Source organism: Hippopotamus amphibius, chromosome 8 (assembly GCF_030028045.1).
Source record: "Hippopotamus amphibius kiboko isolate mHipAmp2 chromosome 8, mHipAmp2.hap2, whole genome shotgun sequence".
Taxonomy (NCBI): Eukaryota; Metazoa; Chordata; class Mammalia; order Artiodactyla; family Hippopotamidae; genus Hippopotamus; species Hippopotamus amphibius.
This window is the reverse complement of record NC_080193.1, coordinates 146,817,313-146,838,889: the sequence shown is the minus strand read 5'-3', so window position 1 is coordinate 146,838,889 and position 21,577 is coordinate 146,817,313. Positions and strand designations below refer to the sequence as shown.

The following is a 21,577-nucleotide window of genomic DNA, read 5'->3' as shown; positions in this document are numbered from 1 at the left end:
CGCACCCCCTCGTCCCAAGCCTGCACTTGTGTCCCTGGCCAGAGCTCCCGGAGCCCCCCCCCCGGTGGGGACCGGATAGACGTGTCTGTGCTGTGGGGCCCCGTGGGCCTCAGGCTGCCCCGTCTCCACACAGGTGAACATCCACGTCCCGGCACCTGAACTGCAGTCTGACGTCATCGCCATTACAGGCCTGGCCTCAAATTTGGATCGGGCCAAGGCTGGGCTGCTGGAGCGGGTGAAGGAGTTGCAGGCGGAGCAGGAGGACAGGGTGAGGGCCGGGCGGGGCCGCGTGGGCTGGGGAGGATTACTGGGGGACTGAGACCTCCAGCTCCCGGGCTGCACCTCAGCCAGTGAAGGCAGGTGGCATTGGTAGAGCCAGGCGACCCCCTGTGCAGCCAGCGCCCAGGAGTCTCTGCGGGATGAGGAGCTTTCATCAGAGGCCGTGTTGGGGCCTTGGCCTTTTCTTCTTACCCTAACAGCTGCAGAGTTGGACTTCCACATGAATTACCTGTTAAGTAAATCTAAGACGTGTGCCAACCTTACAGGGAAGGTTCAGCCGGGGAGGCCTGGGAGCCGTGGCCGGGAAAGACCCCCCACGTGTAACTGTGGTCCCAGGCGGGTTCCCCAACGCCCTCGGCATGGTTTCCCTGCCGTCCTCTTGGTGGAGCAGGCGTCTGGAGGGTCACGTGAGAGACGCACACAGGGGTGGGCGTCACCGTTAAGGATTGTGTGGGGGGAGCCTCCCTGGCGTCTGGTGACGGGGCAGACGCCATCACGATGAGCTGTGCGAGGGCGGTCCACGCGGTCGCAGCCTCGGCACAGGCTCTGGGGGTCTTCTCTGCCTGGGGCTTAGCCCGAGCCTCTGCTTGTGGACCTCCCTTGGGACTTTTATTACCTTTCTTGGGGGTTTTTGTTGTTGTTTTTGGTTTTGTTTGGTTGGTTTTGGGGGGGTTTTTGCCTGCTTTCGAGCCCCCATCCTGAGGGACCCAGAACTTTTTATACTAACTTGTCAGGTCTCTGCTCCCCAAGTGGGGGAGGTAGAGTCCAGGGCTTGCCGTGTGCTGTGCCCAGCCTGTCGGCTACCAGCTCGCAGCTTCACCCCCTTGCTGAGGGTCTGTGCTCGTGGTGGTGGAGTGGTCGGGCCCTCGGGTTCTGGTTACCAGCTGCTGGTGGAAGGGGTGCAGAGGCTCGCGGGAAAGCAGGGGGGTGTTCCTGGTGCAGGGGTGACCATGGACCTCTTCCAGGAGGAGGGTGGCAGGGCGCCACGCGGGGGGCCAAGGTGGACATGCTCCCCGCCTCACTCCCCCTTGTCTCGTCTGCAGGCTCTGAGGAGTTTCAAGCTGAGTGTCACCGTGGACCCCAAATACCACCCCAAGGTCATCGGGAGGAAGGGGGCGGTGATCACCCAGATCCGCCTGGAGCACGACGTGAACGTCCAGTTTCCCGACAAGGACGACGGCAGCCAGGTGAGGAGGCCGCTGCTGCCGGTCTCTGGGGGGCTGGCTGGGCTCGGGCTCAGGGCCTGTCTTGGCTTCCCCGTCACAGTCGTGTCGCCCTGTGGGCTTGGGGCACTTTCCCCGTGCCCACCTGGCCCCCACCCACCGCACTCAGAGGTCAGTGGAAGGCATCCCTCCCCCGGCGTCACCCCCAGGCGGGCACACGCCCCTGCCCGCCTCCTCCCCCGCCCTTTCTGCCACGCGCTCAGCCTCTGGGAGGTGACCCAAGCTTCAGTGGGGCCACCCTCCCAAGCAGCGTCCTGCGTGAGCGGAGCCCGGTCTGTGCCTGGCTCTCGCAGTCTTTGGTTGCTGGAACCTTCCGGCCAGCATGTGGGTGCAGACTGCCCGCCACGCTCTCCAGCCCTGCGTCCGCACTCTGCAGCTGGCCCCCCGCCCGTCTCCTGCCCTGCCTCTCCCGCCCTCCCAGCCAATTAGTGCTCCGCAGTCAGCCCCAGTGTCCCCGACCCCCCAGGCGCACCCTTGGCCCTGCCTCTTATTCACCTCTGTGTTTCTAAGGAGTGTTTATAAAACTACTGTCCTTTTTCATTTGTAACCTTTTTAATTTTTTTATCTGAGAATTTAGCTCGAACTCCTCACCATCACTACCTTTTATTTCTCCCAGCTTTTCCACATAATCATCGTTTTAAGTCATCATTTAGTGTTTAGACTCTGTGTTGTGTTCTGTGAGCCAGGTGGGGTTGAGCGGTGGTGTTTCATGCGCAGTTTCTCCTGTGAGGCCTGTGCTGCATGTGCAGAGTCAGTTCTGTGCTGTCGTGTGCTTGGCGGGTGACGGGCCCGCTGGCTGGTGGGCTTCCGTTCCGGGCTCTGCTGCGTTGGGTTCTGGGTGGGGCCTGCTGCCCGCTGGCTGCATGAGCGTCTTCGGGGCTTGAGGCGCCTGGCCACAGCTGTGCGTCCTGGCATCTCTCGTCTGAGTTTCTGCTCAGTTTCTTCTTGTGCTGTGGTCCTTCTGTGTGGGCTGTGTGCGCCGCGTGGGCTGGTGCTTTTCCCGCCCTGAGGAACAGGCTTCCCCTGCCCCCAGTTACCCACTGCTCTGCTCAGCTTTACGGGCCTGGTGTCTCAGCTGTTCACTTGAGGGGTGGGGGTGTCAGCCACGGTGTCTGCACGTCCTCTCCGGGTCAGTCGGTCTGTCTTAGCAGAGACACCCTCCAAGGAGGCCCTTCCCTGTGCCCTCACCTGCCGATGTCCCCTCGGCTTTGTGGCCCGGTGCCCTTTCTCCTCACCGGTGACTGTGTTTTTGGTGGAGTTTGGGAGGGGGTGGGAGAAAGACGGGCACCCTTACCCAGCTCTTCTAGGTGCTTTCCCTCCTGAGCTGGTTGGTTTTCCCCATAAGGTGAGGCCTTCCTCACCCAGCCCTCGGCCCACTGAGCAACTGTCCCCCTTTGCTCCTCCCCACAGAGCCGCACCCCGCTGGGTCGGTGCTTGCGGTTAGGAGTCCCTGGGGTACCCCCGCTTCTGACCAGATTCTCCTTTCTTAGCCGCAGGACCAAATCACCATCACAGGGTACGAGAAGAACACAGAGGCTGCCCGGGACGCCATATTGAAAATCGTGGGTGAACTTGAACAGATGGTTTCTGAGGACGTCCCGCTAGACCACCGTGTTCACGCCCGCATCATCGGTGCCCGTGGCAAAGCCATCCGCAAGATCATGGATGAGTTCAAGGTGAGTCCCCGACCTGACTGGGAAGGGCGTGAAGCCCTGGCTAGAAGCACGGCAGCGCGGGGGTCGGCCGTGTGCTTCCCGCACCGTCCAGCTGCTTCCTTCCACACGGGCCCGTCGCGGGAGCAGCGGGGCCCCCGGGGCCCCAGGTCTTCTGCCTAGGATGCTGACCACACTCGGGATCCGGGCTGCGAGACTTCTGAGGCTCGGGGGCCCGTCCCTGAGGTGGTGCGGTCGTATGGGGTCACGGCTGTGTATAGATGACACGGTCGGTCGGCGCCCCGCATGGCCCGCGGGCAGCGGCAGCCCCGTGGTGGCCGACAGCTCTGCATCTGCGGGGCACGTGTGGCTCTGAAAACCAGGTGCCCCCGCAGGGCCGGTCTTCCCGAGGGGGCACGTCGCTCGAAGTGGACCGCTCCAGCCACACGCGACAGGCCCTCGGAGCCGCCTCAGCGGCTGTGCGCGCTTCCTTGCAGGTGGACATTCGCTTCCCACAGAGCGGGGCCCCCGACCCCAACTGCGTGACCGTGACAGGGCTCCCGGAGAACGTGGAGGAAGCCATTGACCACATCCTCAACCTGGAGGAGGAATACGTGAGTCGGGGGTGGGCGCCCGGCCCCGGGGACGGGCTGGGCTCCGCGGGGGGGGTGCGTCCCTGCCGCGGCCTGACGCCCCCGCCGGCCCACAGCTGGCCGATGTGGTGGACAGCGAGGCGCTGCAGCTGTACATGAAGCCCCCCGCCCACGAGGAGTCCAAGGCGCCGTCCAAGGGCTTCGTGGTGCGGGACGCTCCCTGGACCGCCAGCAGCAGCGAGAAGGTAAGGCCCCGCCGCCCGGCCTCCCGCGCTCGCGCCGCGACGGACGTTCCGGGCGCTGCTGGGGGGCGGGCGGCGCTGTTCCTGAGGCCGGGCCCGCTCTCCCCTCCCAGGCTCCCGACGTGAGCAGCTCCGAGGAGTTTCCCAGCTTTGGGGCTCAGGTGGCCCCCAAGACCCTCCCGTGGGGCCCCAAGCGATAATGAGGAGGGAGCAGAGCCCCTGCAGCCCGCTGGCCCGGCCCGCCCCGCCGCCGCGTGTCTCATCTGCCCCGGCGGCTGGGCGCCCCCGTCGCCGATGCTCCCCTCCCCCGAGGTCTCACAGCGAAGCCGGCGCCCCGCGCCCTGGGCGGCCGGGTCCCGGGCCTGGCGGCCCCGGCGCGGCGCGGCGCCCACTCCCGCCTGCGCCCTGGGCGGCTCTGCGCCGCTGCGAACACTAAGGAGGTCACGGGACGGCGTCCCCCCCGCACGTGGGCGAGGCCCCGCCTCCGCCGGCAGAGCGCCCTGGCTGCGGCCGAGTCTACTTCCTGTGTCATGACCTCAGGAAATAAATTTCCTTGACTTTATAAAAGCCGAAACGTGTGCCCTCTTCCTTCGCCGCCGCCGCCTCTCCCTCGGCTCGCCGTCCGCACGCTCCTCCCTGTAGAATGCGCGCTGCCCGCTTCCAGCTGCCGCCAGAGCGCCCTTCCCCGCGGCGCGAAGTTGCCGTCTTTCTATCTCTCAAGCTTCGGGCGTGTGCGTCCTCGCCTTGGGGCTGGAAGCCCGAGGCCAGGCCCGCCCTCGCCCACGCCCGCCCTCGCCCACGCGGCTCCGGGGCAGGCGGGCCGGTCCCGCGGGGAGCACGCGGGCCCCCCCACCCCGGGTGTCTGCTGACGCGCGCGCTCCAGGAGGCCGCCTGGCCCCGGGGCGGGGAGAGGCTGTCGCTCGGCCTGCGCCAGGGGACCCGGTGCTGGGGGGGGCGGGGGGCTTTCTCAGGTGTGCGGTGGGTGGGTCCGCGGTCAGGCCCCAGGCTCTGGCGGGTCGGGGTGCCCCACCCCCCAGCCGGCTTGGCCAAGGCCCACCCTGGAGAGGGAGAGGCGGGGCCTGGGCTGCACGGAGGCCCGCGTGTTGTCCGGTCGTGTTGTCTGAGAACCGAGGGCGGGCCCTTGTCTCTGGGTCGCCTGGGTCCTTGTCCCTGTCCGCACGGAGGTGACGGGTCCCTCCGAGTCGTCTCGTCCCAGATCCCAGACTTCCTGGAGAAGCTGGCTTGTGCCCTGGGGACAGTCCCTTCTGCTCTGATCACCTTCTCCACTCTCCGCCCCCTGAAGTTCTCTCTCAATTTATTAAGTCGACCTTGGCTGTCTCTTGACTTTGCAGTCCCTGAACAGACCCTGAGTCTAACCGCAGTCGCCCCTGCCAGTCCCCGCTCAGGCGGCCTTAAATGTGCCCATTTGTAGGCATGATCAGTTGGGATAGGAAAAAGCATCTGCTTCCGCTAAGTAGGCTGGGTGGCCCCGCAGGAGGCGGCGTGATTGAGACAGGGAGGAGGGCGGGGAGGCGCCATCTTGCCTTCCCGCCGGGGTCGCCCGTCGCCGGGAGCCCCGCAGGGGGAGCCGGCACCTCTTCTCCGTGTGCAGGAGTTTCGGAGCTTTTCCCGTCTGCCAGCTTCCCTCCTCCGTGGCCCTCGGCCCCCTCGGGAATCTGCCCACACCCCCTCCCACTTGGTCTTTCCTACAGTGTTCTCTACAGCGTCCGGCCCTGCTCCCCGGAGGTCAGTTTTTAATTCTCACAACAGATTTTTGCACATGTGCATGGGTTGCTAAACATCATGGATGCAAACTCCCTTTTCCTAAACTGTGTTTGGGGTCTCGCTCGCTCTGTTTCTGGCTGCTGTTAAAGGCTGTGCAATGGCTGTGCCCAGGCCTGTCCCCTGCAGCCTCCGATGCCACAGGGAGAGCCTGGCGGGAATGGGGTGCGTGTCCATCTCCGTGTTGAATGTCTTCCATGTCGTATGTGTCCATAGCTACCATCCATCCCTTGGCCTTAACTTTGAGATTTGGAGACTATATGCAAACATGTGTAAAGGCTCATGAATATGGATGACACTGGAATTTTATAAATTCGAAAAATAAAACCCAAAACCGGATAGAGTGTGCTGGGACTCATTTATCACGCCCTGTGTGTGCTCAGTCTTTTGAAACCAGGGGTGCCTTCAGCATGCTTTTGAGTGGTAACCTGACATCCACAGACATGGGGTGCAGTTCTCTCAGCTGGCATGGGGTCTCAGCACTGGGAGGCATCGCTGTTGGGGGTGGACAGGGACCCGGCACTTGCGCTCGCTCCTAAACGTGCACCCTGTGGGGCATCAGGAGGTGTGGAAGAAGTGTGAAGGCAGCGCTATGCCCACCAGCCAGGCAGAACACCCCGCTGATCGTCTTCATTCAGAGAGCGACACACGGCAGCAGTGCTGTGGGCAAGTCTCATGGTGGCGTGTCGCATGGAAGAGGTCGCACCTGTGGGTTCCATCGTGCCGGCGCTCCAAGGCCAAGGTGGTGGCTGCTGTAGGTGGGAGAGGAGGGCGGTGTGGGAAGGGCCCCGCCAGGCACCACGTCCTGGCGCAGGCAGGGCTGCGTCATCGTTATGCTGGTGTGCTCACTTCATGAAGGCCTGAGGTGTGATCTCAGCGTTTATGTTTCCATAAACTTACTTTAGAATACAAAAGTTTGAAACAACAGCAACAAAAAAGCAACCATCTGGAAGAAAATACTCGTGGATTTGGTGACGAGGGCGTGGTGTCTGCAGCCCCACTGCCCACAAGCACAAGGACAGCTTGTTTCCTAAACAGTGGGCGAGCAAGCGGTAGATTCAGAAAAGTGCCAGTGGCCGCACCACAGCCTCAGCCCCACTGGTCAAGAAATGTTTGGTGCTGCCTGAGGCCCAGAGCAGTGGGTTTTTAAATAAAGGTGTCGACGGGCAGTTCTGGGGAGAAGCTGGGCAGTGTGCAGTGCATCAAAGCATTTTAAAAACCGAGTGTCCTTTCGGACGCTGCTGGGTGCTTTGAGGAGCGTCCCCTAAGGAACTCAAAGGCAGGCACAGCATCTCTGGGCGTTTATGCTGCGTGACTTCTAACCCCAGAGCAAGAGAGCGATAAGTGAAGTCCGGAGGTGCTGTGTGATCCGACCTGAAAGAAGGTAAACGCAGAAAGAGATCGCGAAGCCAGCTGGTGGGTGAGGTCAAACTGCAGGTACCACTAAGCTCCCAGCTCTGAAAATGACCACGTGCAGACAGACAGGAAGACTTCCAGGAGTTGCACCAAGCGTCACCGGAATGTCCTTTCTTCCAGGCGCTTCGCTGATCATGGGATGAAGTTCAGTCTCTTTCCAAACCTTCCCCATCTGGGCACTCGCTGCTGTGAGGCCTGTGCTGGCCCCAGCCCTGGGGGGCGAGGGGGGCCACTCCTCAGGGCGCACAGCCTGGGAGAGCCAGGTGGTGCCACAGGAGGAAAGGAAGCCCCGGTCGGGGGCTGTGGACGGGCTGGAAGGGAAAGGGGCTCAAACGATGAGAAGACAGACTGCAGGCCTTGGCCGGGGCGCGGGGGCCGGGGCGGGGGTGGTGAGCAGACTCCCGGCTGTGACTGGGAACGTGGTTTGGTGTGGGGCTCACCAGTGGGGCTGTGCTGGGGGCAGGCAGGGCGCTGCTTGGGCAGGGTGGGGATGCACGGGGCGGGGCTGGAGAGGGGCCACCACCATCTGAGGGACAGCAGGTGCCAGAACCACCAGAGGAAGGGTGGAGGACCCCAAGTCCACCAGCTCGACGGGTGACGAGCCTCACCTGAGGGCTGAGGGGGTGGGAGTGTGAACAGGAGCAGACGGGGTGGAGGCCACCTCCTGGGCCTGGAGATGGGTGGGGGTGCGATGGATGGGGTGGGGGCACTCAAGGGGCAGGTCTGGGAGGGAGGGGGGCGGTGTGCCAGGGATGAGGTAGAGGGGCTGATGGGGTAGGGTTAGCGTCTCAGCTGTGGAGCTGCCCTGCCCCAGGTGAGTGAGGAAGTGGGGCTGGGCGGGAGCTGCCAGCTGGCCGTGGGGGCCGCACAGGGCCTGGGAGGCAGGGGGCAGGCGCAGAGGCCCGAGGGGCCAGGAGCTGGCGGTGGGCTCTGAGGGTGGCGCGCCTTCGGCAGCTCCGCATCCCCACCCCCCAGGGCCGAGCCCTGTGCCTCCAGCTCTTGGCAGCCTAGGCTTGTCGGCCCAGATGCATCTCTGAGCCCGAGGGTGGGTCCTCTTTCGTTCTGTTTGTTGCAGAAAGAGCCTTTTTCCAGGAAAGGGCAGGGAAGGAGGACCCTGATGAGACTCCCACTTTCTGCTCCAACGGGACTCGGGGGCGCTGTGGGGCGGGCGGCGCTCACCTCGTTCTCGGCCAGCGCCTGCTTGGCCAGGTAGTACTCCCGCTTCACCTTGATCGCCACAGATTCGGGGATGTCGGGCACCAAGAGGTCAAGGAGCCGGCCAATGGAGAACACCACATGCTGGGAGCGGGGGGTGGTGTGAGTGGTAGGGGAGGGCACCCCCACCCCGTGGCAAAACAAGTGCCCAGAGTGGCCTTCGTGGGGCACCTGCTCCCCAGGTGTGGGTTGAGCTGGACACCAAGCATCGGTGCAGAAAAGGAAACTCCTGAAAGAGGCAGAGGCCACAGCGACAGAGACCACGGACCGTGTTCTGTGGGACACTGCAATGCCCAGAGCATTCTGATGTACACGCAACTAGAGACAGAGGCCAGGCAGGAAGTGAAGATGCAGAGGACTGCAGTCTGACCAAGGTGATGGCAGTAAGCACTGGGTCCCCGCCCCCTTGCGCATGCCACCCCCTGCGAGCACGTGCTGGGATTAGGCAAAGCATTGGGGGGGAGACCACCATGCCAAGGTGCCTTGGTACCTCAAACACAATGACGAAGGCCAAGCGGATGGCCAGAAGATTCCAGTACGTCCGGGAATAGTGTCCGTCATCCTCCCTGAAAGCCTGATACCTGCAGGAGATGGGCTCAGTGGGGAGCCGGGCTGAGGGTGTCAGGTGTGCCCTTCTCAGCTTCACCTTCTCCCTGCCGGGCTTACCACTGAGGCTGCTGGAAGCAGGGAATGTCCCCACACAGGCTGCTCTGAAAGCACCTTTAGCCCTAACCCTTGGGGTTTCAAAGGGGTGGATAGGCTGCCTTGGCCCATCCCCCTACCCGGCTGACCTGAGCCCCAGAGTAGCTGTGACAATACGGTGAGTCTGTGCTTCTGCAGGTGGTCACCTGCTCACACCATGAAACACGCCAGTATATGGGGCCCGCTGTCACCCTGCCGGGCGCTGCCTGTCCAGCCAGCTCCCTTACTATCCTGAGAGCGACACTGGGCTTTGCTGGCTAGTTCAGATTGAATGGTCTTGTCATCCTGTTACATCCATAGTTCTGTGTTGTGGTAAGAAAGCAATACCAGGGCCAAATTTGTAGGAAAAGAAAAAAGCCCAGAATTTTGAAAAAAAAAAAATTCTGCAAAGAACGGGATAAACTTGAAGTGGCTAAACAACACACAACAGAAGGGACACTGGGAGCTGGAAGACAATTATGAGGTCACCCTGAATGAAATACAGAGGACCAGAAAGACTAAAAATCAGGAGAGTGCTCAAGAGACACGGAATGGAGACGCTCCAACAGAATGGGAGTCCCAGAAAACGATGGGCAGGAGTGTGGAGAAGCGCTGCCTGAAGGAACTAGAGAAAGGCATCGCTCTAGATCAACACACATGCTGAGTCTCAATGAGAAACTTAAATAAATCCTACCATCACACCTACCTGTTAGTGACACAAATCAAGAAAAATGAGAAACAACCTTAAATGCTACAATCACATCTAACAAGAAAAGCCGGGGGAGAAAGAATCAAGATGGCGGAGTAGGAGGACACTCACTCCCTCTTGCAAGAGCACTGGAATTACAACTAACTGCTGAACAACCATCGACAGAAAGACACTGGAACTCACCAAAAAAAAACCCACCCCACATCCAGAGACAAAGGAGAAGCTGCAATGAGACGGTAGGAGGGGCGCAATCGTGTTAAAGTCAAATCCCATACATGCTGGGTGGGTGACTCACAAGCTGGAGAACAGCTATACCGCAGAAGTCCTGAGGGTTCTGAGCCCCACATCAGGCTTGCTAACCTGGCGGTCCAGCAACAGGAGGAGGAATCCCCAGAGAATCAGACTTTGAAAGCCAGCGGGATTTGATTGCAGGACCTCCACAGGACTGGGGGAAACGGAGACTCCACTCTTGGAGGGCACACAAAAAAGTGTGCTCACCAGGACGCAGGGGGAAGGAGCAGTGACCCCATAGGAGACTGAACCAGACCTACCTGCTGGTGTTGGAGGGTTGCCTGTGAAGGTGGGGGGCGGCTGTGGCTCGCCTAGGAGATGGGGGCACTGGCAGCGGGGGTTCTGGGAGGCGCTCATTGGAGTGAGCCCTCCCGGACTCCACCATTAGCCCCACCAAAGAGCCTGTAAGCACCAGTGCTGGGTCACCTCAGGCCAAACGACCACCAGGGTGGGAACACAGCCCCACCCATTGGCAGACAAGCAGATTAAAGTGTCACTAAGCCCCACCCACCAAATCAGATTAAAGTGTTACTGAGCTCCGCCCACCCAGCCCAACCCACCATCAGTCCCTCCCATCAGGAAGCACCCACTAGCATCCTAGACAGCTTCCTCCACAAGAGGGTAGACAGCAGAATCAAGCAGTATCAGCAGTATTTCATCTGGTGGAACTGAAAATCAGCCACAGAAAGACAGAGAAAATGAAAAGGCAGAGGAGCTGAAGGGACAAGATAAAACCCCAGAGAGACAACTAAATGAAGAGGAGATAGGCACTCTTCTGGAAAAAGAATTCAGAATAATGATGGTGAAGATGATCCAGGACTTTGAAAAAAGACTGGATGCAAAGATTGAAAAGTTGCAAGAAAAGTTTACCAAAGACCTAGAAGAATTAAAGAACAAACAAACAGAGATATGCAACACAATAACTGAAATGAAAAATACACTAGAAGGAACCAACAGCAGATTAACTGAGGCAGAAGGGCGAATAAGTGAGCTGGAAGGCAGAATGGTGATAATCACTGATGTGGAAAAGAATAAAGAAAAAAGAATGAAAAGAACTGAAGACAGCCTAAGAGACCTCTGGGAAGAACTGAAGACAGCCTAAGAGACCTCTGGGAAGAACTGAAGACAGCCTAAGAGACCTCTGGGAAGAACTGAAGACAGCCTAAGAGACCTCTGGGAAGAACTGAAGACAGCCTAAGAGACCTCTGGGAAGAACTGAAGACAGCCTAAGAGACCTCTGGGAAGAACTGAAGACAGCCTAAGAGACCTCTGGGACAATGTTAAACGCACCAACATTCGCATTATAGGGGCCCCGGAAAGAGAAGAGAGAAAGGATCCGAGAAAATACTGGAAGAGATTATAGTTGAAAACTTCCCTAACGTGGGAAAGGAAATAGCTACCTGAGTCCAGGAAGCGCAGAGAGTCCCAGGCAGGATAAACCCAAAGAGAAACACGCCGAGACATATAGTAGTCAAATTGACAAAAATTAAAGACAAAGAAAAGTTATTAAAAGCAACAAGGGAAAAATGACAAATAACATACAAGGGAACTCCCATCAGGTTAACAGCTGATTTCTCAGCAGAAACCCTGCAAGCCAGAAGGGAGTGGCACGATATATTTAAAGTGATGAAAGGGAAGAACCTACAGCCAAGAATACTCTACCCAGCAAGGATCTCATTCAGATTTGATGGAGAAATCAAAAGCTTTACAGACAAGCAACAGCTAGGAGAATTCAGCACCACCAAACCAGCCCTACAACAAATGCTAAAGGAACTTTTCTAAGCGGGAAACATAAGAGAAGAAAAGGACCTACAGAAACAAAAACAAAACAGTTGAGAAAACTGTCATAGGAACATACATATCGAGAATTACCTTGAATGTAAATGGAGTTACTGCCCCAACCAAAAGACACAGACTGGCTGAATGGATACAAAAACAAGACCCATATATATGCTGTCTACAAGAGGCCCACTTTAGACCTAAGGACACATACAGACTGAAAGTGAGGGGATGGAAAAAGATATTCCGTGCAAATGGAAATCAAAAGAAAGCTGGAGTAGCGACACTCATATCAGATAAAATAGACTTCAAAATAAAAAATGTTACAAGAAACAAGAAAGGACACTACATAAAGATCGAGGGATCCATCCAAGAAGAGATAACAATTATAAATATATATGCACCCAATACAGGAGCAACTCAATACATAAGGCAAATGCTAACAACTATGAAAGAGGAAATTGACAGTAACACAATCATGGTGGGGAACTTTAACACCCCACTTACACCAATGGACAGATCATCCACACAGAAAATTAATAAGGAAACACAAGCTTTAAAGGACACAAATCAGCTGGATTTAGTAGATATCTATAGGACATGACATCCAAAAACAGCAGATTACACATTCTTCTCAAGTGCACATGGAACATTCTCCAGGATAGATCACATTTTGGGTCATAAATCAAGCCTTGGTAAATTCAAGAAAATTGAAATTGTATCAAGCATCTTTTCTTACCACAATGCTTTGAGATTAGAAATCAATTACAGGAAGAAAACTGTAAAAAACACAAACACATGGAGGCTAAACAATACGCTACTAAATAAGCAAGAGATCACTGAAGAAATCAAAGAGGAAATAAAAAAAATACGTAGAGACAAATGACAGTGAAAACACAACACAGCAAAACCTATGGGATGCAACAAAGGCAGTTCTAAGAGGGAAGTTTATTGCGATACAATCCTACCTCAAGAAACAAGAAACATCCCAAATAAACAATCTAACCTTACACCTAAAGAAACTAGAGAAAGAAAAGCAAACAAAACCCAAAGTTAGTAGATGAAGAGAAATCATAAAGATTAGAGCAGAAACAGATGACATAGAAACAAAGAAAACAATAGCAAAAGTCAATAAAACTAAAAGCTGGTTCTTTGAGAAGATAAATAAAATCAATAAACCTCTAGCAAGACTCATCAAGGAAAAGAGGGAGAGGACTCAAATCAATAAATTTAGAAATGAAACAGGAGAAGTTACAACAGACACTGCAGAAATAAAAAGCACCATAAGAGACTACTACAAGCAACTATATGCCAATAAAATGGACAACCTGGATGAAATGGACAGATTCTTAGAAAGGCATAACCTTCCAAGACTGAATCAGGAAGACATAGAAAACATGAACAGACCAATCACAAGTAATGAAATGGAAACTGTGATTAAAAATCTCCCAACAAACAAAAGTCCAGGACCAGATGGATTCACAGGTGAATTTTATCAAACATTTAGAGAAGAGCTAACACCCATCCTTCTCAAACTCTTCCAAAACATTGCAGAGGAAGGAACACTCCCAAACTCATTTTATGAAGCCACCATCACCCTGATACCAAAACCAGGCAAAGATACTACAAAAAAAGAAAATTACAGGCCAATATCACTGATGAATTTAGATGCAAAAATCCTCAACAAAATACTAGCCAACAGAATCCAACAACACATTAAAAGGATCATACACCATGATCCAGGGTTTATCCCTGGAATGCAAGGATTCTTCAGTATACGCAAATCAATCAATGTGATACACCATATTAACAAACTTAAGGATAAAAACCACATGATCATCTCAATAGATGCAGAAAAAGCTTTTGACAACATTCAACACTGATTTATGATAAAAACTCTTCAGAAGGTGGGCATAGAGGGAACCTACCTCAACATGATAAAGGCCATATATGACAAACCCACAGCAAACATCATTCTCAATGGTGAAAAACTGAAAGCTTTCCCTCTAAGATCAGGAAAAAGACAAGGATGTCCACTCTCACCACTTTTATTCAACATAGTTTTGGAAATCCTTGCCACAGCAATCAGAGAAGAAAAAGAAATAAAAGGAATCCAAATTTAAAAAGAAGTAAAACTGTCACTGTTCGCAGATGACATGATATTATACATAGAAAATCCTAAAGATGCCACCAGAAAACTACTTGAGCTAATCAATGAATTTGGTAAAGTTGCAGGATACAAAATTAATACACAGAAATCTCTTGCATTTCTATACACTAACAATGAAAGATCAGAAAGAGAAATTAAGGAAACAATCCCATTCACCATTACAACAAAAAGAATAAAATACCTAGGAATAAACCTAACCAAGGAGGTAAAAGACCTGTACTCAGAATATAAGACACTAATGAAAGAAATCAAAGACGACACAAACAGATGGAGGGACATACCATGTTCTTGGATTGGAAGAATTAACGTTATGAAAATGAGTATATTACCAAAAGCAATTTACAGATTCATTGCAACCCCAGTCAAATTACCAATGGCATTTTTCACAGAAGTAGAACAAGAAATTTTACGATTTGTATGGAAACGCAAAAGACCCCAAATAGCCAAAGCAATCTTGAGAAGGAAAGACAGAGTTGGTGGAATCAGGCTTCCTGACTTCAGGCTATACTACAAGGCTACAGTGATCAAGACAGTATGGTACTGGCACAAAAACAGAAATATAGATCAATGGAACAGGATAGAAAACCCAGAGATAAACTACGGTCAACTAATCTATGACAAAGGAGGCAAGGATATACAATGGAGAAAAGGCAGCCTCTTCAATAAGTGGTGCTGGGAAAACTGGACAGCTACATGTAAAAGAATGAAATTAGAACACTTCCTAACACCATACACAAAAATAAACTCAAAATGGATTAAAGACCTAAATGTAAGACCAGACACTATAAAACTCCTAGAGGAAAGTATAGGAAGAACACTCTTCGATGTAAATAACAGCAAGATCTTTTTTGATCCACCCCCGAGAATAATGGAAATAAAAACAAAAATAAATAAGTGGGACCTAATGAAACTTCAAAGCTTCTGCAGAGCAAAGGAAACTATAAGCAAGACGAAAAGACCACCCTCAGAATGGGAGAAAATATTTGCAAACGAATCAACAGACAAAGGATTAATCTCCAAAATATATAAACAGTTTTCCAACTCAATATCAAAAAAACAAACAACACAATCAAAAAATGGGCAGAAGACCTAAATAGGCATTTCTCCAAAGAAGACATATGGCTGGCCAAGAGGCACATGAAAAGCTGCTCAACATCACTAATTATTAGAGAAATGCAAATGAAAACAACAATGAGGTATCACCTCAGAGCAGTTAGAATGGGCATTATCAGAAAATCTACAAACAGTAAATGCTGGAGAGGGTGTGGAGAAAAGGGAACCCTCTTGCATTGCTGGTGGAATGTAAATTGATACAGCCACTATGGAGAACAGTATGGAGGTTCCTTGCAAAACTAAAAATAGAACTACCATATGACCCAGCAATCCCACTACTGGGCATACACCCAGAGAACACCATAATTCAAAAAGACACATACACTCCAATGTTCATTGCAGCACTATTTACAATAGCCGGGACATGGAAGCAACCTAAATGTCCATCAACAGATGAATGGATAAAGAAGATGTGGTACATACATACAATGGAATATTACTCAGCTGTAAAAAGCCATGAAACTGGGACATTCTTAGAGACATGGATGGACCTAGAGACCATCATACAGAGTGAAGTGAGTCAGAAAGAGAAGAACAGAAACAAATATCGTATATTAACACATATAGGTGGACTATAGAAAAATGATAGAAATCAACCGGTTTGCAAGGCAGCAATAGAGACACAGATGTAGAGAACAAACATATGGACACCAAGTGGGGAAAGCGGGGAGGGTTGGGGGGGAATGAATTGGGAGAGTGGGATACCAAATTGTACACCCTAAATATATGCAGTTTATTGTAAAAAAAAAAAAAAAAAAAAAAAAAAAAAAAAAAAAGCCGGTTCACAAAAGAGAAATATTTAGAAAGAGCTGAGAGAAAATAACTCTTAACCTAGAATTTTATACCTGCTATGTGAAGGACAAAACGCACATACATGTGTTCAGCAGCCATACCTTCCCTGAAAGCGCTATTAAAGGGGAATTTAAACTTCAGTGAGAAGAGAAACGAGCTCAGGAAAGACAATGGGTAAGAAAATACTGTAGCCACAGAAGTGAATAAAATACACCAGATTTGGGATTAATGACTAAAAGTGTTTCGTCTGTTTTCTAGTTGTAAAATTAAATTCTGAACAATAACGTTAAGAAGCCTGTTCTAATGGGTATATGTAGACCCTTGCTCCAAAATTAATAAAGATTCCGTTTAGGTTTACTGGAAACATATGCAAAAATGCATTGTGACCAGATCATAAAGGAAGACTCAACAACAGTGTGGTTTACATCACGGACTCTTCAGGCTCTCTGACCTCCATGTAATTAAACCAGAAATGATTTCTTAAAAGTAGCAAAAAGGAAACCCCATATGTTTGGGAACTTACTTTCCTAAATGATTCGTGGATAAATAGGTAAATCATAATTGAAGTGATGAAATGTTCAGAAGTGAAGGATAGAAGCATTATCAACGCTAGTGGAATGAAGCTTTTAAAAACCATGTTCAATAAAAGTTCTAAATAAATAAAAAGTATGTTCAAATTTATAGAAGTCTGAAAACAGATGAGTTAAGGTTTCAACTCCAGAAAATTGATTTTTAACAGGAAAGAAAAGACACGCACGATATCTGGAAAGTAAATGGGGGCCATGAGTACAAAACCAGGAGGAAGTCATAAGAGAATATGAATGGATTCGCGTCATTACATTCTTTCTTAAGCTTAACTGAAAGTTTTCCATTAAAAAAAACTAATAAATACCGAAATTGACTCAAGAAGAACTAGAGAAAGAAAAGAAGCCTGTACCCATGGCAGGAATTCACTGGTGACCACGATCCCCTCCCGCAGTGCAGCCCCGGGGCCGGGCGCGGCTCCAAGGAGGGACGTGAGGGGCGCGAGGCCCTCCAAGCCCGGCCCCTCCCGGTGGCGGCCCCGCCCCGCCCCGCCCCGCCCCCCCCTCCCGGAGGAGCCCCGCCTCCGCCCCGCCCCTCCCTGCCGGGGCCCCGCCCCCGGCCCCAGCCCACCTGCACGTGCGGTTGTGCGCGGCGGCGAAAGCGGGCGGGGCGCGCGCCAGCGTGAAGTTGAGGAAGCCCCGCAGGTCGCTTGCCCGGCTCCACCGGTAGTAAGCGCGCGGCAGGAAGTCGGACGAGAAGGCGAGCAGGAAGGCCTGGGCGGCCCGAGGGTCAGCCCCGCCGGGCCCCGCTCTCCCCCCGGACACCACCCCCGCCCCCCGCGGCGGCCCCCGCGCGCTCACGTTGCTGATGACCGCCAGGTGCGTGATGCCCGCCAGGATGTGGAGCCAGATGCCGATGTCCTGCGCACGCTCGGCCACGGGGCGCCGGCGCTCTCGGACGAACTTGCGCGCGTCCAGGCGGATCTCCACCCAGTTGTTGAGCAGGGCGAAGAGCGGCGCGAGCGGGCAGGCGGCCACGAAGATGGTGATGAAGCCGAACTGCAGCACTGCGGGGGGACGGGGATCACCGTCCGCGAACCTGGACCCCTGCCCGCCGGTTTCAGCTGCTGGTAAGGGCCGCGCGCGCAGACGACCAGTGGCCGACACTGCCCACCGTAAATCCTTCACCTGTGCCCTTCAGGGGTGGCCCTGGGGACAGCCCCTGCCTGTGCACAGCAGTCCCGGCTCCTGGCCGCTCCCGCTCCTCCTGCTCTTATTCATCCCCCAAGCCCCGCTGCAGGGCCGCTTCCCTCAGGAAGCCTCCCTGGACTGCTCTCACAGAGCTGGATGTGTTTCTGGTTGGTCGAGGGCCGCCCCATGCCCCCTGAGGTCAGGGACTCTAACTGTCCTCCCAGGTGCTTGGCCCACCCTGTGGACTCATGGCAGGAGTGGCAGCAGAACCTACTTCTGATTTTAGGGCCAGTTCTAGGAAGAGGCTCCTTGAAAGGGGTTCCTGGCTCTTATGTAAAAGTCTAAGGCGAGCAGGGGGTCCCATTGCCTTTTGTCCAGTGGAGTGGAGAGACACAAGGTCATCCCTGCTCACGTTATCATGAAAAGCCATGTCTCTCCCTTGTGAGCCTTCTGCTCCCTTTTATCCGCAGAACAATGCCTCTACTGTCACCCCTTTTGCTGTGGCTGCCAGGCAGCTCAGAGCACCATGCTGGTTCAGATGCAGCACTTCAGATTATGCCGTGATTTTCTCTCCTCTGTTAGCGAAGAGAAGGGCCTGGCTGCAGGGACCAGTGCCCGCGTTAGATGCAGACCCTGGCCCCAAAAAGTGCAGTCACTCCAGGCGGGGAATGAGCTCCAGGCACTGACCCCTACCTGGCAAGGGCACTTGAAGGTCAAGCAGAGAGGGTGGACATCGAGACAATGCCTGGAGAAACTCAACCCCCCAGGCCCATCGCCTCCTAGATGTAGCCTTACCTCTCAGGGGGCGTCTGCCCTCACCCACAGGGCCGGCTCTCCTGAGCACCCCGCTTCTCTCCTCATTGCCTGCAGGGGGCTCTGGTGCAGGCTTTCCGGGGTGGGGGAGATGAAGGCCGCTCCAAGAGAGCCCCATCAACTGCCCCAGGTCCTTTTCCAAACCCCTGTGCCCCGTGTGCTGCCTCTGCTCCCCTCAGCCAGCCTTTCCGGGGCGCTCCCCACTCTGGTCCCCACAATTCATTTCCTGATCTTTGCAGGCCTGGTTCCATCAGGGACCCTCTGTCACACCCACCCCTACACCATGTTTCAAGGCAGATGTAGACAGGCGTGCTGAGGCTGGAAGCCACCCACGGTGCTGGTGGCCGCGGCCACAGCCATGGCTCCTACCCATCTCGAGGTACTCGTCAAACAGGCCCTCGAAGGGCAGGAGCTCGTAGTCCGCCTCCCAGGGCGCCTGGCCAGCCGCCACGGAAGCCCCTGCCTTCCTCTTCTTGGAGCGGAGCCGGAACTTCTGCCACCAGCCCTTTAGCTTCCTGGAGACAGAAACACCCAGGAAAATGGCCCCGTTCTCCCAAGCTGGGTCCTGGTCACTCAGCAAATAAAGGGCAGCAGGAGGAGGAGGGTCTGGGGCCACAGGGTGGGCAGAGCGAGGCGTGAGGCCTACAGCCCTCTAGCAGCAGCGGGTGGGGAGGGGACAAGGGTGCACCGTCAGGCAAGTCAGCATCACTCATGGGAGACCTGGGGGTTGGTTCCTCCTGGGAACCGTAGGGGGTGCCAGGAGCTCTGTCAGGACGGGGAGGGAGCGACGAGGACAATGGGACGTGTGTGCACGTGTCCGAGTGTGTTGCTTCACACTGTCACTACTCTAGCTACACCTGTCCATTGTGACCTTGAATTCAGGGAGATCAGGTGGGTAGGGGGTGGGGGAGGGCATCCAGGTTGGGTCCATCCTTGGGCCGCGTGAGAGGCCATGCCTGGGCAGCCCATTGCAAGGGCTCTGGCCTGGGAGGGGCCCCAGGTGCCTTGGTTGGGGCCACAGTGGTGCCAGTGGGAGGCACTGGGGAGATGGGACCCCAGGGCCCCCGTCACGGACCCCTGAAGCCTGGGACTTCCCCCTTGCTCCTCCCTCTGGTGTGCTGGAGCTGAAGAACCCCGGGCCCAGCCACCGCGGGCTGCAGACAGGATGACCGGCCTGCATGCGGCAGGGCCCAGGAACCCAGGCCTCCTGCCCTCCAAGGCTGGCCCCGGGGCAAGAGAACTCAGTAAGTGCCTGCAGCAACCATACAGGGCGGAGGTGTCAGGGAGCGTGGGGCGCAGGTGGCTGGGCGCAACCCGCCCCCAACAGGGCGCTGGAGTCGCTGGGGACTAGGAGGGGCCGGACCTGCCTTCCCCCGACCTCTTCTCCTGGCTGAGGCTGGACTGGGGGTTGCTGCCCGAGATACTCCCGGGTCCCATGGTCCCTGGAGGCTTCCCAGGGCGGGGTGGGGGTGGAGGGGTGACTCACGGGACGAGAATCTCCTGCACATTGTTGATGATCTGCTTGCCCACCATGATGACCAGGAGCTCCTGTGCCAACTCAATGAGGCAGCCCCCGGCCGCACACTGCAACATCCGGGCTTCAGGTCAGCTTGCAGGAGGGAGGGACCAGCCTCATGGCCACCCATCCTTCTCTGTACCTCAAAGGTGGCCCCTGCCATGCCCTCATCTGCCTTTCAGACACACCAGGGGCACCTGGAGGACTTCAGAGACACTCCTTCCCTCCCTTCCCCTTTCCAACCTCACTCGAGCCCCCACAGTCTTCCCCAGCTCTAGCTGGCAGACCATCATGGGAATACCAGAGGCACGGCTGTACAGCACCCTGGGCTCTTTTCGGAACCCACGTGGCGTCACAAGGGGTTGACCCTAGCCTATGGCTCCAGGGAGGACCCAGGATGAAGGCAGGCCTCACCAATCATGATCTGATTAAGCCAGTGAGAGGTGGGCCTGGGGCTTTTAGGGCAAGCTTGTGGGACAGCATGCCTTGCACTGGGTACTAAGCTAGAGGGTGTCGTCCTGTGCTCTTGGGATGTCAGCCCACACTGCAGAATGTCTTCCCTACCAGGTGAGGAGAGTCTGCCTGAGAACACAGCCAGTGTTGGGGAACGCAGTGCAATATTGTTTAAACACCTGGATGCAGCCGTACCTGAACTCACAGAGTCCTGTATTTTTAATAGAGGAACTAACAAAACTTCACTTTTTGTTGAGTCCATTTTGATATGGGAACTTTCCCCACAAATAACTGGTAACAAAGCTGCCTGACTGCTGTGTGTCATGTGCAGTCACGCCTCTGAGCTGCAGTCCCATCTGCCCTGACCCGGGAAAGCCCCTCCCCTCTCATGGGAAAATGGAGAGTGTCCCTTGAGGGCAGCCGTTTCACAGGCAGCCGTCAGGTGGGGTCACAGCCCAGACCCATGGGAAGGTGCTGTTCTCCCTCCTCCATCCAAAGGGAGAAGAGAGTCTTTGAGGTGCAGGGCTCCACAGGAACCCTTGGCCCAGCCTAGCGGACACCTGTCAGCTGTTGCAGACACAGCCACTCATGCTGCCTTGGGGCGTGTGTGGCCCTCAGCCAGCGAGGAACCAGATGCAGGGCTTTCTACTACGTTTGGGGGGTGTGGGGCAGAGCTGAGCTCCCAAGCCCCCCGCAAGTACTCGTAGGCGCACCTCCTTCGGCACAGCCCCTGCCCCTGGCGGGCTTCCCAGGGTGATCCCCACGCCGATTACTTGAACCTGGGTCTTTGCCCTGGGGTCTGCTCTGGGGAACCCACACTACAGCAGTGCTTCATCCTGCACGAAACCAGCTTCCACTTCCTGGAAATACAGGTTCACCCTGGCTCTCGAGGCTGCTGGGCCACGCACGGGAGCCTGCTGTGCAGGCGCGCGGGGGTGGGGGGTCCCGTGAGGGTCGCCAGCCTCTGCACTTCCGATACGCCCCCCGAGCTCGCGGCGCCTCCCGGGGGCTGGAGCTCGGCCCAGGTGTGAACCGGGCGCCCACGGCGACATGCGGATTGCGGGTGTTCCGTGGGCGGCTGTCGCGCGCGGGGTCCGGGGCGGGGGCAGAGGGCCGCTGACGGAGGCCAAGGGGCACCGCACG

The 21,577-nt window shown here is 55.2% G+C and overlaps 2 protein-coding genes across 5 annotated transcripts in view; one reads left to right on the top strand and one right to left on the bottom strand.

Moving 5' to 3' along the window:
- HDLBP (high density lipoprotein binding protein) overlaps positions 1 to 4,554 on the top strand; it is a 63,755-nt gene extending 59,201 nt beyond the window's left edge. For all 4 annotated transcript variants that reach the window (XM_057744125.1, XM_057744126.1, XM_057744124.1 and 1 more), the window contains 6 exons: positions 134 to 268; positions 1,323 to 1,466; positions 2,993 to 3,178; positions 3,652 to 3,768; positions 3,864 to 3,992; positions 4,103 to 4,554. In XM_057744125.1, coding sequence (XP_057600108.1) covers positions 134 to 268; positions 1,323 to 1,466; positions 2,993 to 3,178; positions 3,652 to 3,768; positions 3,864 to 3,992; positions 4,103 to 4,189 — 798 coding nt within the window. In that variant the 3' untranslated portion in view covers positions 4,190 to 4,554. The remainder of the gene's footprint in view (positions 1 to 133; positions 269 to 1,322; positions 1,467 to 2,992; positions 3,179 to 3,651; positions 3,769 to 3,863; positions 3,993 to 4,102) is intronic.
- Positions 4,555 to 6,124: 1,570 nt separating this feature from the next.
- The window catches only part of ANO7 (anoctamin 7), a 37,664-nt gene continuing 22,211 nt past the window's right edge, over positions 6,125 to 21,577 (bottom strand). The window contains exons 21-27 of the mRNA XM_057746526.1: positions 19,952 to 20,049; positions 18,835 to 18,980; positions 17,323 to 17,528; positions 17,093 to 17,235; positions 8,893 to 8,983; positions 8,367 to 8,486; positions 6,125 to 6,523 (exon numbers count right to left, since the gene is read on the bottom strand). Of these exons, the coding sequence (XP_057602509.1) occupies positions 6,362 to 6,523; positions 8,367 to 8,486; positions 8,893 to 8,983; positions 17,093 to 17,235; positions 17,323 to 17,528; positions 18,835 to 18,980; positions 19,952 to 20,049 (966 nt within the window). The 3' untranslated portion in view covers positions 6,125 to 6,361. The remainder of the gene's footprint in view (positions 6,524 to 8,366; positions 8,487 to 8,892; positions 8,984 to 17,092; positions 17,236 to 17,322; positions 17,529 to 18,834; positions 18,981 to 19,951; positions 20,050 to 21,577) is intronic.